Consider the following 21,187-nt stretch of genomic DNA (forward strand, 5'->3'; position numbering starts at 1 on the left):
GATGAATTTGGAGATGAGAACATCTAGTGGTATGACATTCCTCTATTCAGGTAGACCAAATGAAGATGATGAACATCGTAATGGAGTAGGCATACTCATAAACAAGAAGACTGCTCGAAGTATATTGGACTGGAAGCCTATTGGACTGGAAGCCTGTATCTGAACGAATAATTATGGTCAGATTACAGGCAAAGGTTAGAAATGTGAGCATCATACAATGCTATGCACCTACAAACCAAGTAGAAATAGAAGAAAAACAAGATTTCTACAAAGAATTACAAGACACTTTAAATAAGGTTAAGAAGAAAGATATTATTGTAATGGGCGATTTAAATGCCAAAATTGGCTCAGAAAATGTTGGACTGGAGCAAGTGATTGGCAAGCATGGTCTAGGTGATAGAAATTAAAATGGGGAAATGTTTGTAGATTGGTGTGCCTCAAATGAAATGACTATTGGTGGTACACTATTTGCACATAAAAATATACATAAGATCTCTTGGGTATCCCCAGATCATAGAACTCAAAATCAGATTGATCATATAGTAGAAAATGGAGAACATCTTTATTAGATGTGAGAAGTAAACGTGGAGCAGACATTAGCAGTGATCATCATCTTATGGTAGCTTTAGGGTAAAAATTATGGCCGCAAAGGAGAAATTTAATAAACAAATCACAAAGTTTGACATTGGAGAGGGTTCCTACACAAAATCATGCAAATTTTTCCAAGACATTTCCAGGACTTTTCAAGGATTTTCTACAATTACTCCAGGACAAGTGTACAAAGTAATCATGGCAAAATACACATCATTACATATTTTCTTTTATTAAAAAAAAAAAAAAAGGTTTTACATTTTCGTAATGCAGACTCCCAACTCCCCTATACCTGCTCCTTTCCACACCTCTGAGTGATACAAAATAATACAAAAACGTGGGGCATTATACTTTAATCACAAAAATAAAACTTAGCACAAAACTAAGACTACAGTACACAGCAACGTCACATAAGTAAATAAACCACTGTCATGACACTGACCTGTTTTAAATGAAAACTTATTTAATTCATACAAATAAAACAGGGCAAAGGAATTTCCAGGACAACCTCCAAAATTCCAGGTACAGCTTGGAAAAATGTGAAATTTCATAACATTTCCAGGCCTGGAAGGAATATTTTAAAATTCCAGGTTTTCCAGGATGCGTAGGAACCCTGTTGGAAAACTACAGAATAATAGTGTAAAACAGGACTTCAAGTTGTAACTTCAAAACAAATATCAAGAACTAGGGGAGCTGGATGGTGATGAGGAGGAACAACACTGGGAAAAGGTGAAAAATACATTTACAACGGTATCAAAAGAAGTTTTGGGATATAGAAACCCTAAGAAAAAGAACTGGATGTTAGAGGAAACTTGGAGGAAAATAGAAGAAAGGAAACACATTAAGCAGAAGATGAATGTGTGTAAAACTAGGAAAAAGAAAGCAGAATTACAAGAAGAATATAGGAAAAAAGATCATGAAGTGAAATATAGTGCGCGAGCTGACCGTAGAAAATGGACCAGTGAGTTAGCCAGGAAGGCAAGAAAAAGAAGTAAATGAGGGAAATATGAAGGAAGTATACCAAATTACAAAGATCTTGTCTAAAAAAAAACCATACGGAATCACCCAGTGAGAAATAAAGATGGAGTACTCCTTACGAATAAGAAAAATCAGCTCAATAGATGGAAAGAACATTTTTCAGAAGTATTAAACCAAACCATAGAAGGGACAGAAGATTTGCTTGAAATACCGGAAGAAATGCCAGAATATGAAATAACTACTAAAGAACCAACAAAAGAAGAAATTAAAAAAGCACTGAGAAAACAAAAGAGTGGTAAAGCACCTGGAATTGATAACATTTCACCAGAAATTCTTAAGGAAGACATGGAGATGACAATTGAAATATTACGACCACTTTTTGCAAAAATATGGAAAACAAAATCAATAGCAGAAGATTGGAAAAGAAGTTTACTAGTAAAAATACCTAAGAAGGGAGATATTACTAACTGCAATAACTGGAGAAGCATAACATTACTTTCAGTTCCTAGCAAAGTTCTAAGTAGAATTATTTTAAACCGAATTAAAGGATGTGTTGAGAAAAAGATCCAGAGAGAACAAGCAGGCTTTCGAAGCAACCGTTCCTGTATAGATCAGATAAATACACTGCGTATTATAGAGGCTGTTCAGCGTATATTTGACCAAACGCGATTCCTCCCCCCTGCACTCAGGATGAACTCACTCAACCTTGGTCGGGCATGTTTGTCAGTGTAGTGTGCGAGCTGTAAAAGAGAGTGGTTGTGTTTTCTCACTGGGCCAAAAATCCCACCCAAACTGAGCCGCCTTTGGGAGGAGTGCATTGTATAACTTTCCAAGTGTTTGCGTTTTCTCGCTTGGCCGAAAATGCTGCGAAAACAGTCGCTTTTGGGAAGGTTATGTTGTAGCCTTTTATGACGCAAAGTTCAGTGTGTCAATAATCAGGAAGTAGTGTAAGAGCAAGAATTGTGACCTTAGTTTTTGACTTTATTCAAGAATGTGATCGGCAAGTATAAGGACTGCATTGCCCCAGCGCTCGGTTCTCCAACAAAAGGAACGAGAACACGGCCGTGCACACAAGCCACCACCAGTATGCAGGCGAAACTTCGCAGAATGGCCATGCAAGAGAATCCACCGACCCAAAGACAGATGGAAAATCTAAATATGTCTTTGGAAACTGTTAACCGCACCTTGCACCTGCATACTGGTGATACTGGTGGTGGCTTGCGTGCACGGACGTGTTCTCGTCCCCTTTGTTGGAGAACCGAACGATGGGGCCATGCAATCCTTATACTTGCCGATCACATTCTTGAATAAAGTCAAACTAACGTCACAATTCTTGCTCTTACACTACTTCCTGATCATTGACACACTGAACTTTGCATCATAAAGGGCTATAACATAACCTTCCCAAAAGCGACTGTTTTGGTAGCATTTTCGGCCAATGGAGAAAAAGCAAACACTTGGAAAGTTATACAACGCACTCCTCCCAAAAGCGGCTCAGTTTGGGTGGGATTTTTGGCCCAGTGAGAAAACACAACCACTCACAACCAGCTCACACACTACACTGACAAACATGCCCAACCAAGGTTGGGTGAGTTCATTCTGAGTGCAGGGGGGAGGAATTGCGTTTGGTCAAATATACGCTGAACAGCCTCTGTATTATAGAACAGAGTATGGAATACTTCTCTAATCTGTACCTTATATTTGTGGACTTCCAGAAAGCATTTGACTCTGTAAATAGAATGAAAATGTGGACAATTGTAAAAGAATATGGCATTCCAGCACGTATGATTGATCTTATTAAAAACTCCTATGATGGTTCCACATGCCAAGTTGTGCATGAGGGAATACTTACGGATCCAATACCAGTTATTTCAGGAGTAAAGTAAGGATGTATTTTATCACAAACAATATTTCTGATGGTAATTGATAAAGTAATGAAGAGGGTAACGGAAGGAAAAAGGAGGAATGAGGAAAATTTTGAAGAGGTTAAGGAGTTTGCATATCTGGGGAGTTTGGTGACAAATACAGGGGGATCAGAAGATGATGTTAGATCAAGAATTAGGAAAGCAAATGTGGCATTTATTCAGCTATATAAAGTTTGGAAAGCCAGAGAATTTTCAATAAGAACTAAGCTGCAATTTTTTAGAACTAATGTGAAGTCAGTGCTCCTTTATGGATGTGAAACTTGGAAAGTAACAAAGAAAATTACTAAAGACCTACAGACATTCATAAACAGATGCCTAAGGAAACTTCTGGGAATATATTGGCCAGATATTATCAAATGAAGATCTATGGAAACTTACGCAAGAGGAACCAGTGGCAATACAGATCAAAAGAAGAAAGTGGAAGTGGATTGGCCACACATTGAGGAAAGATCCATCGGCAATAGAGAGACAAGAATTGAGCTGGAATCCACAAGGACAAGGTAGGAGAGGAAGGCCAAGAATGAGTTGGAGAAGGACAATAGAGCAAGAAATATGGGAAGCAGGAAAGACCTGGAACGAGATAAGGAAGATGGCTGGAAACAGAGCCAGTTGGCGATGCTTTGTTGAGACCCTATGCTCCGTAGCGGAGTAACAGGAAATAAGTCAAGTACTCATCAGGGTTCCCACATAAGCTCCAAATGAGTTTCAAAGAATTCACATCCCCCCCCCCCCCACCCTCCTTTCCAGAGTACTGGTTCACTACTATTTTCAATTAATTTTATAATGACTTTACATTTCTCCCCATAGCCATACCATCCCCACCTTCTTTTTTCATTATTATTAGTATTAGGAAAGGCACAGATTATATCTTAAACCTAATACTGTAGTATTGCCTTTGGTGTAAGACTTTATCACAAAAACTACTGGTAATTTATAAATAGCCTATAATTTACAGCAATATTCTGACATTTTGTTTCCTCCCCGATGGCGCAATGGTAGAGTTGTCACCTTGTAATCAAGGGGTCCTGGGTTCGATTCCCGGTGGAGGCACATAGTGGTTCGGATCCCACTTTAAACTGTAGGTCCAGTCCCGATTAGCCTTACTGTGCATAAAGTGGACTTAAAACACCAAATCAATCCAATCCGACATTTTGTTATTATTCTTACTAATAAAAAATCCATGTGCCGCGGTGGCTCAGTCGGTAACGCATCTGACTACCATGCTAAAGGTCCCGGGTTCGATCCCCGGCCAGTTCAAATCCGGGAACTTTTCTAATGTTTGGAAGCAGCCCCGCCACCCACCCAGCGTCGAATAACATGGGTACCTGGGGCAAACCCTGGGGGGTAAAGGTAGTCAAGGGCATGATGCTGATCACATCACCCCCACTCACGACCGGATCAAGAAAGTGTGGGGCTTAACCTGCACACCCCCTATACACCTTCATGGCATGGTGCTAAGCACAGGGGAGCACTTTACCTTTATCACAGTTTTGTAAAGTAATTGTGTAAATATGAATTTTCTTTTCAAAGGCAAAACCCATTGCAATAACACAGTTGCAAACAATAATTAAGGAGTTGAGCATTTGCAACTTTATATTGAAGCAGTAGGATGTCAGTTATTATAATAATACTCATAAGGGACAGTGCCTACCTACCAACTGGCAGCCTCTCTCCCACCAGAGATATCATCGAACTAGTTATGGGGTGATGCGTGATCAGCATGACGAACCCCCAGGCATTGTTCTAGGTTTTCAATGACCATGTTATGCTACTCATTCATAGCTTCCTAATTTCTGCAAAATGGTGGGTGGACACAGGTTCCATACACAGGTCAAAATCTCAAAAGAAAAGTTGTTATGCTTCTCCTCCCCCAGGAGAAGCATAACAGGAGCCCAAATCTTGTCTTGTACAGTGGCAGCAATTAAAGGGAACCCCCACTTTATGCCCCACACTATGCTAAACCTTATGTACCTTGCCCTGTCCCCCGTTTTATAACCCAATCGTTGCCACTGGTCTTGGACCACAATGCCACGGTGGGACAGAATGTCAGTTACTGGTATCAGTAAATTTTGTTTTCTGTTTATTGTTATATGCAAAAATTAAAAATTTCACATCAGTTCATTCCTAATGATTACAGTGGATTGATTTCAGATTTTTCAGGGGACCAAGCTGGAAAAAAATTAAAATGCAGTAAAATGTAAAATCATGGAAATTTTATACCATTTTGCTTTTTTGGGATCATCAAGATTGAATGTATAATGCAGGAAAATGTAAAATCCGGGAACTTATAATCAAGGTTCCACTGTAATACTATCATCACTTCTGACACCTCAAAAGTCAAAAACAAAATTTCATTTCCGCATATAAGGAAAAGAATACAGATTTTCTAGGAGTGAAACTAACCTTTACAAACTAAAATTTCAAACAAATTATGCAGAGAAAATCTAAATATTTTCACACTTTTGACAAACAATATGTCAAATAAAAGTAAGTCTTGAAGCTTTCCTGGCGACGAATTATGAAAAGATTCTCTCGGGCTATCGACCAGGTGAGTTGTGGAAAAGATTCCAAGCTTTTGAGACCTAACGTCACTCTCATCTTCAGGATATAGAAATGCAGTACTGAGCCTCAACCCAGTGCATATATATTCGTGGAGGAGGGTTGTGGGTGAAGATGGCTGACCAATCGGGTGCTGTGTATGCTACGTCCACGCTGCTCCTGGTCGACTATCGCTAGCCAAGCTGGGTCCAGTTCGAGCCCCGTGTCGTGATTGAGATTCTCATTTTCCCCATGCTTCTTTTATGATGCGGTCCCAGTAGTTTGAGGATTTGGCTATAATTTCTGTGTTGCCAAAATCTAGTCTATGGCTCTCGTTGATTGAATGTTCCGTTTGTTCCGACTTTTCCAGATGGAAATTCCTGATGTAGCTTTGGTGTTCCTTTCAGTGCTGTTCTATTGTCCTGCCCATCTGCCCAATGTATGTTTTACTGCATTTGCATATAATACGATAAACTGCAGGTGTTTTAAGTCCTAAATCATCCTTGGGGTTGCATAGTAGGCTTCTGATTTTCGGCAATGGTTTGTGAATGGTTTTTATGTTGTGCTTCCTTAGAATTTGGCTTATAATTCCGGAGATTTCCGATGTATGGCAGTATCTTCATGTCAGCTTCGTCCCGGTTCCCTGGAGTGTATGGATTCCCTGGAGTGTCAGTGTCTTCTGATGTGTCCAGATTTCCAGATGTGTCCGGATTTCCTGGTGTGTCTGGATTCCCTGATGTGCTGATCTTCTTGGACAGTACTCGTTTTAATGTTCACAATGGAGACAGAAGAATAACAGCCTGGATATTTTCATCAGATCCAAGCCAGATGGATCATTGAGACACAGTGTATACCGAAAACCGACTCTCACCAATCTATATCTAAATGCCAATAGTTTTCACCATCCGTCTCAACAAGCTACAGTACTATCCACCTCATTCCACCAGGCCATTTCCATTGGCGACACGTAGCATCTATCAGAAGAAATACAGCATCTTCGCATGGCTTTTAGACAGAACGGGTACTCGGAACACAATATGTATCAATAAAACATTAAAACGAGTACTGTCCAAGAAGACAAACACATCAGGAAATCCAGACACCTCGGGAAATCCGGACACATCAGGAGATCCAGACACATCAGGAAATCTGGACACATCAGGGGACACGGACACACCAGGGAACCGGGATGAAGCTGACATGAAGAAAGCCATCCTGAATAGAAGAAGCAATAGCTATGCGTGGGGAAAAGGAGAATCAACCACGACATAGGGCTCAAACTGGACCCAGCTTGGCTAGAGATAATGGACGTAGCAGACATGGCACCCAATTGGCCTGCCATCTTCAATGACAACCCCCCCCCCCTCCCTCCATATATATACACACTGGGTTAATGCCCAGGACTGCACTTCTATATCCTGAAGATGAGAGTGACGTCTCGAAAGCTTGGAATATTTTCCACAACTCACCTGGTCGATAGCCCGAGATAATCTTTTCATCAATATGTCAAATGTATAATACAAAATAAACATATATTTATAGCTTATATCTTCAAAGCAGCTCATGTAAAGCAAGTTATTGTAGTTGTAATATTAGTTAGCACAGTGGAGTGAGTATGTAGGTGACCTGGAGGGTTCATATTAAAGCTTGGCATGGGTGTTCTTTGTGAGCGTCCCTTCATCAAAATAATCACCTTTGTGATTAGCCAAAACTGGCAGAAATGCAACATAAAACACACTAAATCAATTATTAAATTACACAGGCCTGCATGTCAGGGGTTTGTAAAATTTTAGGTGATATTTACTATTTCGATCATGCCGAGTTCGAAAATGGCATCCTTTCTCCTCCATCACGTAAGGCTTCTTCACAACCATCATCATCATAATCAATGTTGATAAGTAACATTCAATGCTGATAAGTAACTTTCATTCATTCTAAAACAGCAATAAACGCATAGGTAACACACACTGAAGTTACATTAAGTTGCCAGAATCTCATAAAGTGTCATAACAATAATCACAGTCATCAATATCATCATTACTATACCTGTTCTCTTTCATAAAAGGACTTGTTCACATAACAACTTTTGTAGAAGTGTTCAGTTGGAGTGAAAAGTTTCTTCCATGGAAAAGCATACAGTTGAAGAAGTTGGAGTGTTGCTTTGAAAACATGTTTGGTTCTGTTACATGAAAAACACATCCAAAAGGATCATTGAAGCAGATAGACACCACATTACAAAATATGTACTGCATTACAAGTAACAGTGTTATGTTACTGACAGTACATTATAAATTATACACCACCATATTACATATGCCATTATCTTAATAAGATGGGAACAAGTGCGTAAGTGAGTTTGTGTTTCAAGCAGGGTTGGCCCGGGTGCAGCCAGCCCAGTTTTCCCCACGCAGGTTTTTTCAGAAAAACCAACCTTGAAAAAAACACACCAAAAAACCCACTCAAATAGCAGTTTTTTTTCAGAAAATGTTTTAAATTATTGCTTTAAATAATTGTGAGGTTCTAGAATTGTCAACAGTTTGAGAAAACTTGTAAAATAGTCTTAGCCAAGCTTATAATACTCAAAATAATTAATATGGTACAAGTCACAGTGGGTCTTTTCAGGATATTTTTCTCAAATCATGCTAGAAATAGACTTTTAACAGAAATATATCCAAGAAATAAAAAATCAGAAGGGTCTGAAATATTTAGATAAAACATTCAACGAACAAAGCTTATAATTTTGAAATGTGGTAGCATTTTGGATATCAGTCACTTCCGTATGAGTACATTTTATTGAAATGCCATGAAAATATAGAATAAAATAATTGTGGTATAATTAAATCAAAGGTGGCTGCGGTGGTTCAGTCGGTAACGTGTCTGACTACCATGCTAAAGGTCCCGGGTTCGATCCCCGGCCGGTTCAAATCCGGGAACTTTTCTAATGATGGAAGCGGCCCTGGCACCCACCCAGCGTCGAATAACATGGGTACCTGGGGGAAACCCTGGGGGGTAAAGGTGGTCAGGGGCATGATGCTGATCACATCACCCCCACTCACGACCAGATCAAGAAAGTGTGGGGCGTTACCCCCTATACGCCTTCATGGCGTGGTGCTAAGCACAGGGGAACACTTTACCTTTTACAATTAAATCAAACACTTTTCAAATGATTCATTTCATTTCTCAAAATTTAGTATGTGTGCAAATGTTCTGTTTCCTTTCCAATGCCTTGCATTGAGACAGTGACCCCTCCCCTCCTCCAGTTCAGTGCATTGATTGAATGTAATGGGTTGCTTGCCCATCAAGAAGTCGAGCACTCTCATAATCGACCACAATTTCATTTTTTTCAAAAATAGGGGTGTGGGTTACTCAAGTAAATACAACACATACATATACTTTCATATTTTGACCATTTTTGAGATTTTCAAACCTTTTTATAGGCTACAATTTTGATCTTTGTGCATAAAACTTTCAGGAGCATTGTGACATTACTCGGACTGTAAATTCACAATAAAATTATTGAATCATAATGCACGATTTAGGAGGAACATGGGTAGGGTGGATGGGCAAAGAAAGACAAATCATCTATTTTGTGACCATGATAACATGTTTCTGCACCTAGAAAACTTGACAGACTGCAATGATATTAAATGTGAGTGAAAATGAACAATGTTTTTCAAGATGGTGAATGAAAAACTAATTTTCCTCATGTTGCACGCACGTTCGATACCATGCTCTCTTTTTCCCCAAAACTGTTTACAGTGAATTTTCGGAGTATAAGGAAGTAAATTCAGTCATTGTAGATAATTCATCGGTCCGCAATTTTACAGTAAAACTTTTAAAATTATATTTTATAGTTTAGGAGAGGACTGGTGGTAAAATTGCAAACATATATTTGCCATAAATGTAAAGCTTTTGAGTTGCAATTTTTAGAGTTACAAGATAACTTAAAGGATTGGTGTCATATTGTATTTTGAGAATAATTTGTCACCATGTTTACAGATGGTGGAAAACAGACTGATTTAACATGCCTTGTAAGAGCTTTAAGTTATGTAAATATTTGAGTTTAGATTTAGGTAGATTAAGAAAACTAAGTCTCAGCTACGTTAGGACATTACTTGAGCTTGAAGTTTGTAATAAAAACTCTGTAATATAGTGTATGGTTTAGCAAGGGTGGGGGAAAGTCACCAATTTTGAGACCACGATATCTCTAGCAAATTTAGTTTTTAAAGCTGAAATTCATGTCTCAAATAGATACACCCAGGGAATGATTTTATTTTGCAATTGCATTTGTTGAAAGCATTTCAAGATGGTGGATGAAAAATTGATTTTTTTTAATATTCTGAGGTACCTCCAAATTCTGAAGCCACTTTCAAATATCTGCCTAAACTACATTTGGACTTGGACTTACATATTCTAGAGCATTGGCTTGAAAAATATTATTTTTTAACAATATAGTGCATATTGTAAAGAATAACGTCTCATGGCAGATCTCTCTTATGTACAATTTATTTTACATACCTCCCCTACTCTGCATATACATCTTTACGTTACAATCTATTAACAACTGCTCCCGGTTGCCATTTGCCCCAAAACAGAGAAATGCACTTAACAGGACTTCACTCCACGAGCGCACTATTTAGAATAGTACTAACGTGCCCCTGCAGAGGTCCCTATGGAGCTCGCAGGGATGAGTGGTGCCCGACCTGAGTCAACCGGCAACTACCCCTTTCCAGCTTTTAACCTCTCCTAGTGTCTCAACTTTGCCTTGTAAGGCTGATTGAGGCAGCCAGGATTGGTTGTAGCCAAGGGGTAGCCCTCCTCTGATAGTCAAATCCAGATTTAGCTGCATGTGGCCCCTTTGAGGAGACCTCCATTCATGCAGGTTATAGAGATTATATTTGAGAGCTAGCGGGCTCGCAGAATAAATCAATGATTTGATTTGATGAAACCTAACTCTTGCTCTGTCGAGTATGTATTCATGTGACTCTTGAAGGAGAGCCTGCTGTCCATTGTGACCTCTAGGTATTTAACCTTGGGTTGCCAAAGAATATGGACTCCATTAAGAGTGATTTCCGGTGGGAGAGGTTCTCGGCGCTTAGTGAACATAATCACTTCTGTTTTAGTTAATTTATTTTTATCTTCCAGCAATTGTAATATTATTGCAATACGTGAAGGTAGTTTTCCATTCCCGTTGTGATCTTTGTATGCCGCTACGATTGGTAAATTGCCACGTCGTCCATGTAGATGGCTATTTTTTTCGCTTCTCTATCTTTCGAGATGTCGGATATGAAAAGACTGAAGAGGAGGGGGCTCAGGATAGAGGCTTGGGGTGTCCCAGCATCTATTACTCTGGTACTCGATCGGTCTTGTAGGATGGAGAGATAGAATTTTCTGTCGCTCACGAACTATTGCACAAGTCTGACAAGTTTCGCGGGGATGTTTAGCATGGATAAGGCCTTCATGCCAGACGCGGTCGAACGCTTTCTCGACGTCAAGGAGAACCATTCCCGTATCTTTCTTTTTATTGTAGTGTTCGGTGATGTGTTCAACTGATGTACCATTGAGTGTTTCGCACTAAAACCGAATTGTTCCGGGGGGAGAAGGTTGCCTTCTCGAACTATGAACTGCAGTCTCCGCATGAGAACTCGTTCGAATATTTTCCTGAGATTATTAAGCAGACTGATTGGCCAGTAATTCTGAGAGAATTTCTTATGTTTACCAGGTTTGGGGAGGCAAATGATTTTTGTGACTTTCCAATTTACCGGGAAGTAGTGGAGATCCATGCACAAATTAATTAGGATCTTGATTGCCTGGATCGTATTGATCGGCACATGTTTGAATACGACATTTTGTATGCCGTCCGGACCGGAGGCCTTGAATTTTGGTAAATATTTGATAATATTTAGCAGTTCGGGCATGTTTGTATGCACTGTCGGTTCCTCGTGTTCACCATTTGTGCTGAGCAAGTCCTTGACTGTTTCGAGGGTGTCTTCCTCGTCTTTGTAAGTTATGTCAGTTTCCTCGTAAGGCTTAAAGGCTTCTTCTAGCGTGTTGGCTTTATCCTTATCGTCGTACGCGAGGCCGTTCTTGCCGTGCAAGTTGGGCATATTCACGTTCTTACGAGTAAGTCTTCGAGTGAATTTATAGAGAGAGAGATGCTTTGCAGCAAGCTTATCAACCTGAGCTCACCACTTTTGGTTTCGGTAACTATTTATGTCTTTCTCGATTTCGTTTGTGAGCGCCATTTGTTCTTGTTTGTAGAACGATTGGCACATCCGCATGAATAGTATTTTCTCAATTATGGTCTGGCCTGGTTGGCCTCAGAAGCGGAACGTGCTTGGCCATTGCACCTTTGATTTTTGACGTGATTGTGGCCATGCGCTCGTCGGCTTGGGCTGCACTCGTTATTGCAGCTTGAAGTTGTTTGTTCACAAAATTTGTTTTGAGTTCTGCACGTAGGGCTTCCCAGTTAGCTTTTTTTTAGTTGTAGCACTTCATCTGTGCCTTGCGCACCGCACCAGTTTGTCGAACAGTGTGACCAATACTGGGTTGTGGTCAGATGAGAGAGCTGGGATCGAGTCCTGGTCAGTTACAATTCGCGGTCCTTTTAAGATTACGATGTCGAGGACATCGTAGCTGATTTGGATTATCAGGGTAGTAGATAGGTGTGGTAGGCATGTAGACCAGTATTGGTTTGTTTTGGATAAACTTGAATAAAACGTTGCCACTGAGATTATGCCACTCCGGATGTTTGGCATTGAGATCACCTCCTATTAGGACTGATGGGCCTAGCTGGAGAAGTTTCACAATGTCCTCGGGATCTAGTTTATTGTCGTTTCAGGGGGTTTGGTAGGCGGACACGAATATGATTTCGCGAGAGGCCATCCCTGCCTTGACTGCAACCGCTTCTATTGTTCTAGGTTGCGGTATCGGAATGCAGGAGTGCACTATGTCGTTTTTGATTAATAGTTCTGCTCCTCCTGCGGCTATATTTTGATCTCCCCTGCATACAACGTAACCTGGGAAGTTGACCGTGTCCGTGGGCTTAAGATGCGTTTCGGATAATAGTGCTATTTCTGGCTGCCCGGATAGAATTGGGTGAGTCCAATTTCTTGCAGTGGTTCTACAGTCGGTGTTTCATAACATGGTATATATACCTCCAACAAACTGGCCCACCCCCAACTTCCGGGGCAAGGCCCTATTGTTAGTTTTTAATCAGGACGGCCGTTGAGGGAAAACAACTGTTGGGTTTCCTGGCTACCGGGAAAGCAACCTAGGCCAGAGCATTTACAAACATTCAAGTTTTTACAAATATATTTCCATTTTCCAGCTGTGCTTAAAAACCACACAGTAATATGTAGGGCCCGGATTTATAAGCACAATCAAACAGTAAAATAAGCAAGTTAATAAGCACAAAAATGAAAAAAATAAGCACCAAAATAAGCATAAACAAATACAGGAAAATCTGAAAAAACATTGTTTATTAGATCTCTTATCTTATTCAAAGCTGTTACAGTATGTAAGGAAGGTCATCCTGAGATGTTCTTGTGTGAAGCTACTGTGTCTGTCAGTGAAGAATGATTTGTGCAGTGAAAATGTTCTTTCCTCGTAGAATGACATTACAGGCGCATGTGAAAAACAACACAGTTCTTCGGTGAATTCACCTTCAATGTCTGTTTCTTCACCAGAAATATTTTTATAAATTTCACATAGTGTTTTATAACCGGGATTTTTCAGTAATACCTGACTGAGTAGGTTGGACACAATTTTAGCAACACCGTGAGTTTCTGAAGACAACGTTACTGAAATTTCATCAATGAGAGAAAACGAATGTTGCAATGGATTATTTCGAGCTTTCAACTGTGTTATAATACGAGGCAATTTGGAAAAATGATTTTGGATGTACTGTATCTTTTCTTGGATTCCGGTTCTCCATAGCGGCTATCTAGAAGCATTGATCTCGTCATCCCAATGCCGTCGTGTGATTGAAATAGACAGATTTGGGTAAAAGATGCTATTTTAAAACAAAATCATAAAATAAGCAAGCATAACAGTTTCCTGCAGAAATAAGCATTTATAAGCACTTTCAACCTTAGTTAAATAGCTCATCAAGGTATGTAATACGAAGTATAACATTTCTCCTTACCATTAGAAGTCTGGAAAAGAATATGCATTTCGCTTACAAATCCGGGCTCTAGTAATATGTATGTTAGGATCCAAATGGGGGGCACAAATGTTTTGTCCATGGGAACTGTAAGTTTGATAGCAACCAGATATTTCTGAGGATGGTTAAGGTATTTCATTTGGATGAAATCAGTCAAGACAATTAAATATATCAGCCTTATAATTTTGGCATAGTTAATACACGGAGGAGATATTTAAACTTAAAACATCCACAAAAATAATGATAAAACACAACTGTGAACAAACTGTATTGAAGCAGATTTAAATGTGTGTGTGCAGCTACCGTATGTTGTATAGTAGGTAAAGGTAAAGTTCCCCGTGCTATGAAGGCACATTCAGGGGATATGGGGGTAGGGCCCAACATATTCTTGATCTCGGCCATTTTGGAGGTGATGTGATCACAACCAAACTCCGACTTATTGCAGCATGCTGTGCTAACCACTCTGCCGTGGAGGTTGACTAAACCACCACAGCTATGAAATATTAGTATAGTATCGCAATGCACAACCCTGGAAACTGATCATAGATATATTAACTGTTATGCCATCCAGCAAGAGTAGAATCAAACTGTTCGTCAAATTTTTCAGAACATATTATTTTAGATATTTAATCATTTGTCCCGCACTGTGGCTGTGCGGTCATGCTTTGGGCTCCGGCTATGGGATGCATGCAGGTTTGAGTCTTCTTTGGGAAATGTAACAGCTTTTCTCCTGAGATTTCGGCCTGTGTATGAGACTGGTGAACACTCACCATCATGATTAAATTGTAGAGCTACAATTTAGTAGCATAACCCGGTTATGAAAACCTAAGACGACAACTGGAGGTTCCTCGTGCTGACCACACATCACCCCACAACTGGTTGGATGAACTCCCACCTCAGAGTAGGATGAGGTGGGAGTGCGACCGGCAGTCGGTCGGTAGACCTGGGCAATGGTCTACTGTGGCACGGGTTATGTATGTTTTTAGTTTAATGATTTCAAGGTATGAGAGCTTGATTGGCAATTCTTAACTATGTCAACAGAAAATATTAAATAGTTTTTGATTCAGTGAACTAAAACAATACAAATTGAATGTTCCAATTTATTACTATCAGGGAGAAATGTATTTCATTCTTAAAATATATACATATACGAGGGGGTACCCCCCCCCCCAAAAAAAAAAAAATGGAATAAAGCTGCGCTGGGCTGAGCTTCCGTAGTACGAATTTTTCCTGCCAGGCAAGCGTTGAGCAACTCGTTGTGAGTTCAGTGCACCCAGTGGCTTCACCATGAAAGGTTGTCTCTGGTCACGGTGATTTTTTTTCGTAAAAGCAGTTTCGCTCGCACCTCATTTTTTGTGATGGCCGATGTAAGAGACCAGCGTGCGGCTGTGAAATTTTGTTTCCTGCTCGGGAAAAATGCCGCAGAAACGGTTGTGATGTTGAACACAGCTTACAAGGACAGCACTATGGGGATAACTCAAGTGTACGAGTGGTTTTCTCGCTTCAAGAAAGGTGACATGTGGACTGCTGTCAATTCCCGATTCCAGAACAGACGAAAATGTCGATAAAATGCATGAACTTGTGCTCGAAGACCGACGACGGACCATTGAAGAGCTTGGGAAGTTATCTGGACTATCTTGGAGCTCAGTTCAGCGAATTGTAACGGAAGATTTGGAAATGAGAAGGGTCGATGCGAAATTTGTGCCTCGGAATCTGAGTGACCAGCAAAAAGCATGTCGAATGGAAACATGCCGTGCTTTGAAAGAAGAGCTCCGAGCGCAAGTTTTTGGCAAAAAACAGCATGACTCTCTTGCCCCATGCCCCTTACTCACCTGACCTCGCTCCGTGCGACTTTTTTTTGTTTCCCCGAATCAAGAGGGACATGAAGGGACAGCGATTTGACAACGTAGAAGAGGAAAAAATGAGGAAGGAGATGCCAGCCATCACAACAGATGAGTTTAAATAATGTTTCCAAGAATGGAATCACAGATTGGACAAATGTATTAAGTGTCATGGAGAGTAATTTGAAGGTGATAAGGTTGTTTTGTATAACAAAAAAACAAAAAAAAACTGCTTTTAAAAAAAAATCCGGTTTCTTTTGGGTACACCCTCGTATTCAGCAGCGGCTCTAAAGGGAGAGCCGCCGTGCCATGGCTCTACCCTCAGAAAAAGAAAAAGCACTTGCTTCGCCAAAATATAGTTAAATTAATACATTTACGAACGAGGAGATTCGAATCTCGTAAGCGTTCGAGCTTACAGCCCCCTCAATTCCTGTGCCGCATCCCCAGCTGTTCTCTCACTTGCTCTGGGCCAGCCTAGTCTGGCCTGTGCACAGTGGCATGCACGGAGGCATGGAAAAGTCTCCGCAGGGAACGAGCAAGGAGATGGTAACCATAAGACAACCAACCTTGCCCATTTTCGGCTGGCACGAAGCGAAAGCTTTCGCATTGTGTTGACATAGTTTCAAACTTCATAAAGAAGTGACTAATCCTGACCAATTTATAATACTCATTGGAGAAGTAATTCGCGAGAAAGATACTTTCCTACCTACTTGGCAAGAACGAACGTAATATCTTCCCCAAATTTATATAACCATTTAGATAGATGCGTCTAAAGAGCCATCCCAACTTTTTTGTTATCCATTCCTTCCTTAAGAAAAGATATATCCCTTACTCTCTCGCACACAGACACTCACATGTTGCAACTGACGTACAATATTGAAGACATTTTCTCTAAAAAAGAATTGTCTAAATATCAAAAGGAACTCGCATCACCAGGGGATCTTTTACATTAATATTTGTAAAAAATCACACAGAAAATCTATCAGTATAAGAATTTCACTTGGAGATATAATTCAATTTCTTGCATTGAATTTTAAAAATTGTAGATCCACAGTTCGTTTAGCAGATAATCATATTTCAGTTGTTCGAAACACTGATTGTTGATGTACCGGCTGCCGTGCTGGGGTTGCAAATTACAAACAAAGCAAGGCGAGAATACAGTGTTCAACTTGGTGTCTAATTGTTCAGTGTTTTTCTTTTTAGTGAAGTGAAAGTGTTCGATGGTGTGTGAAAGGAAGGGTAGTCAGTGAAGATGAGTCAGATTAGAGCATTATTATATACACCGTTTTCCAAGGTACTATACGATATTAAATTAAAAGTTAAACAACTTGGCCGTCCCACACCAGATTTAAACATCAATTCCATTTCTTTCTTTCTTTTTTAAAGAAAAAGTGGTAAGTGACAGGTGTCGAAATTTCAATAGTCGCATTTATTTCCTAGAAACTCTGGCTGACCTCCGTAGCACAGCATGCTACGATGCCAGGGATCACGGCTTCGAATCTCAGCCTGGGCATCGGTGTTCTTTGTGAGTGTTCACTCATCCTTATCTTAGGGATTAGTCAAAAGTAGTACAAATGCAAAGTAAAATAAACCAATCTTAGGAACTCTGAAATTTTGTCTGCAATTTTAATAAACAAAGTTCGATTAAAATTACCTCTTTCATTAGATTTCTATGACATATGCTAGCAAAAAAATTTCGATTTACTGATCACGTTGGCACTACCCATCATACTAGCTGCCAGCCGCCACTGCATATATTTATAAACATAACCTGAAAAAAAAAAAACAATAAACCCTGTTTGCCCGGGTTTTATCTCAAAAAAACTGAAAAAGCCCACCTGGGTTGTTTTTTTAAAAAAAAAAAACAGGCAAAATGTCAATCCTGGTTTTAAGCTGACTTTATGCACAGGTATGCTAATCGGGAATGGATCTACAGATTAAAGTGGGATCCAAACCACTATGTGCATCCATAAGATGGGCTAATATAAACATTGCAGTTCGCTTGTCAGGCAAATTGCAAGAAAGCAGTACACTTCAGTAATGAGCCCTTTTTGTTTTCGAAAGATAGTCTGGTTGATTTTCGTTTATAAATCTCTCCACTCTTCTCTCTCTTAATATACCAACAGTAGTCTATTATTAACATGTTCACACTCCAATGAGCTTGATAACGTTGTTTCATTATCTCCATCTCCTGGTGAAATCTTTCACTGTGCTACTCACTTGTGTCATAAACACTTAGTGGAAAGTTGTCTAAATGGGAATGCAATAGATATAACTGTAACTTGAGATTCATATTGCATCACAATTTTTTAAAGTTTGTCAACATTGTTACAAACAATTTCCTGTTTACAGAATGTTGTTCCTTACCAAAAACATTTGCGACTACATCCACGAAACTCACCCATGCCTGCTTTTCAACATGTGTCATTGTAGATTAAAAAAAAATCATCCTTGATTAACTTTCTTATATCTGTGCCTAAAATACACCTCTTTCACCTTGGCGCAGGATACCGTGTAAAATTTATTGCAGATACTGGAAACATTCACTACGTCACTGGCAACGATGTCACCCCTTCTTCTGAAATTCCTGACATAACATCAGGGAAACATTGTTGCTACACCTGCATACTTACAACAAAAAAACATGGAACTATATTAAATGGAAACAAAACACAATGTATTGCAGACAAGACAAAGTGGATTTATGTGTATTACATATTAATGACATGGTAGCCGTACAGCAAGAACTATGGGTGAAGGAATAAAACAGGTGTCATTTTCGTGTTCAGCACTATGCATTTACTAAAAAAACACCATTTCTTCTCAAATCCCTGAAACATGCAGGCCCATGTTATTAGTACTTATTAGTTGCAATTATAATCAGCAGGTAGGAGCATATTTTAGTCTCTCCGAAGTGCTTCACTGGGATACATTGATCATTTAGAAGATTTTCCCCACAGACTTCCATCAGATTTGTATTTTCCTCAAATTCCCTAAATTTCCAGATTCTCCAGTTTTTCCAGATGTGTGGAAACCCTGCTCATGTAAAATTTACTAATATATACTTTTTTCTCAGTTGGTAACTTGTCTGACTACCATGCTAAAGGTTCCAGGTTCGATCCCCGGCCGGTTCAAATCCGGGAACTTTTCTAACATTGGAAGGGGTCCCGGCGCCCACCCAGCATCGAATAACATGGGTACCTGGGGAAAACCCTGGGGGGTAAAGGCGATCAGGGGTGTGATCCTGATCACATCACCCCCTCTCATGACCAGATCAAGAAAGTGTGGGGCGTTACCCCCACACCCCCTATACGCCTTCATGCCAGGTGCTATGCACAGGGGAGCACTTTATTTTACTTTTTACTGTATGTAATATAACATTACTATAACTTACTATTCTTGATTCTATGTAGTTGAAAATATTTTCCCAATTTCTTTTCCTTTGGATATAAAGAGCAGTGTTCACAGCAGAATTCAAATCAAATCCTGTTAGCCTAATCAAAAAAGGAAGAAAAGAAAAAGGAAATAATTAATAAACAACAGACCCATCATAGAAAATTCACAACTAAATACAAGCATGAGAATGTTTAGGAATCTTACATATTACCAACAAAAAAAAATCTTCAGATTTCACATTACAAGTTACTGCCTTAAAGTACTACATGAACAACATCGTGTAAAAAAAATCATAACATACAAGATGCATTAAATAAATAACAGGAAAAGTAGTATAAAAAATCTAAAATACGACCATGATTATTATATGTTTGTTATTTTGTGAAGGCATCTGTAAGCTATTTATAGCTGGGGCTGGCACACCTGCCTCGCGCACTGGATGATGGGAAACATTTACACAAGACGGCGACACCCTTACAGGAGTGCTCCAAACTGGAGCTGTGAAGTGTCGTAAGAATTTTGTTGAGTGAAGGCATGAAACCAAAAGAAATTCATCGCCGCATGGCCGCATCTCCCAGACCAAAGAAGGTGCATGCCCAACAGAGTGCCAGAAAGGTCATATAAACTTTGTTTTGGAACCAAAAGGGGTGAATTCTTGAACATTACATGCCCAGAGGTCATAATGTAAACAGTACCACCTACTCCAACCTTTTGCGTGAAAAAATGAAACCAGCCATTCTGTAGAGACGAGGTTGTCTGGTGTCCACTTGTGTGCTTTTGCTCCATAACAATGTGAGACCACACACTGGCATTGTCACATTGTCTACCATCGAGGACCTAAAGTTTTGAGTTCTTAACCCACCCTCCATATTCCCCCAATCTCGCACCTTCCCATTTCCACACCTTTGACCCACTGAAAAATGCACTAAGTGGATCGAGGTTCCAGAATGATGAAGTCCAGTCAGTGGTGCATGAGTGGTTACACATGCATCCAAAAGCTTTTCTTCCTGTGGAATCAGTGCCCTTATCAAGTGCTGGTGTAGGTGCATTGAACTGGAGGGGGGGGGGTGCTTTTGGTGCTTGTAATAAATATTTGTTACAACATATTTCCGGTTATACACTATCTACCAAAAAGTAATTGGGCATGTGTACAAAATGGTTGTCTGGTGGTGCGAACCCTGTTAGAACCTCGTGGAGACACCTCTTGCTGCTATAACAGCAGCCACTCTGTCAGGCATGCTCTCGACTAGTTTGTGGAGGACGTCCATTGGAATGTGTCGCCATTCCTCTTGCAAGATCTCACTAAGTTGGACAATGGAATTTGGCCGCATCTCCCGAGACCTCACCCGCCAGTCCAATGCTTCCCAAAGGTGTTCTATGGGATTGAGATGAGGACTCTTTGCAAGCCAGACCAATCGGTGAACATTGTTGTCGGCATACCACTGCATAGTAGCCTCCAAAACATGCCACCTATCATTGTCATCCTGGAAGTAACAGGGGTCCATTCCGTAAAAACGCCACAAGGTTGGGAGCATTTCATTGTCTAGTATTGTACAGTATGCCTGTGAGTTCATTGTGCCACGAACAACCACCAGTGGTCCCACTAAATGATACTAAATGATTCAAATTAGATACTAAATTAACCACCATCATAGGTGCCCAATTACTTTCTGGTAGATAGTGTATATTGAATGAGCCTTGTACAAAAGATAAGCTGAGGCTGAGATGGTATTAACTTTGGACTGACAATACTT

At 40.0% G+C, this 21,187-nt stretch overlaps 1 protein-coding gene across 1 annotated transcript in view; it reads right to left on the bottom strand.

Annotated features, from left to right (window-relative positions):
• Positions 1-21,187, bottom strand: part of LOC145989840 (uncharacterized) — a 300,187-nt gene that overhangs the window by 257,322 nt on the left and 21,678 nt on the right. Inside the window, exon 3 of the mRNA XM_083125242.1 lies at positions 19,432-19,531. Within this exon, the coding sequence (XP_082981368.1) occupies positions 19,432-19,531 (100 nt within the window). The remainder of the gene's footprint in view (positions 1-19,431; positions 19,532-21,187) is intronic.

Source organism: Lepisma saccharinum, chromosome 7 (assembly GCF_977018435.1).
Source record: "Lepisma saccharinum chromosome 7, izLepSacc3.1, whole genome shotgun sequence".
NCBI classification, from domain to species: domain Eukaryota; kingdom Metazoa; phylum Arthropoda; class Insecta; order Zygentoma; family Lepismatidae; genus Lepisma; species Lepisma saccharinum.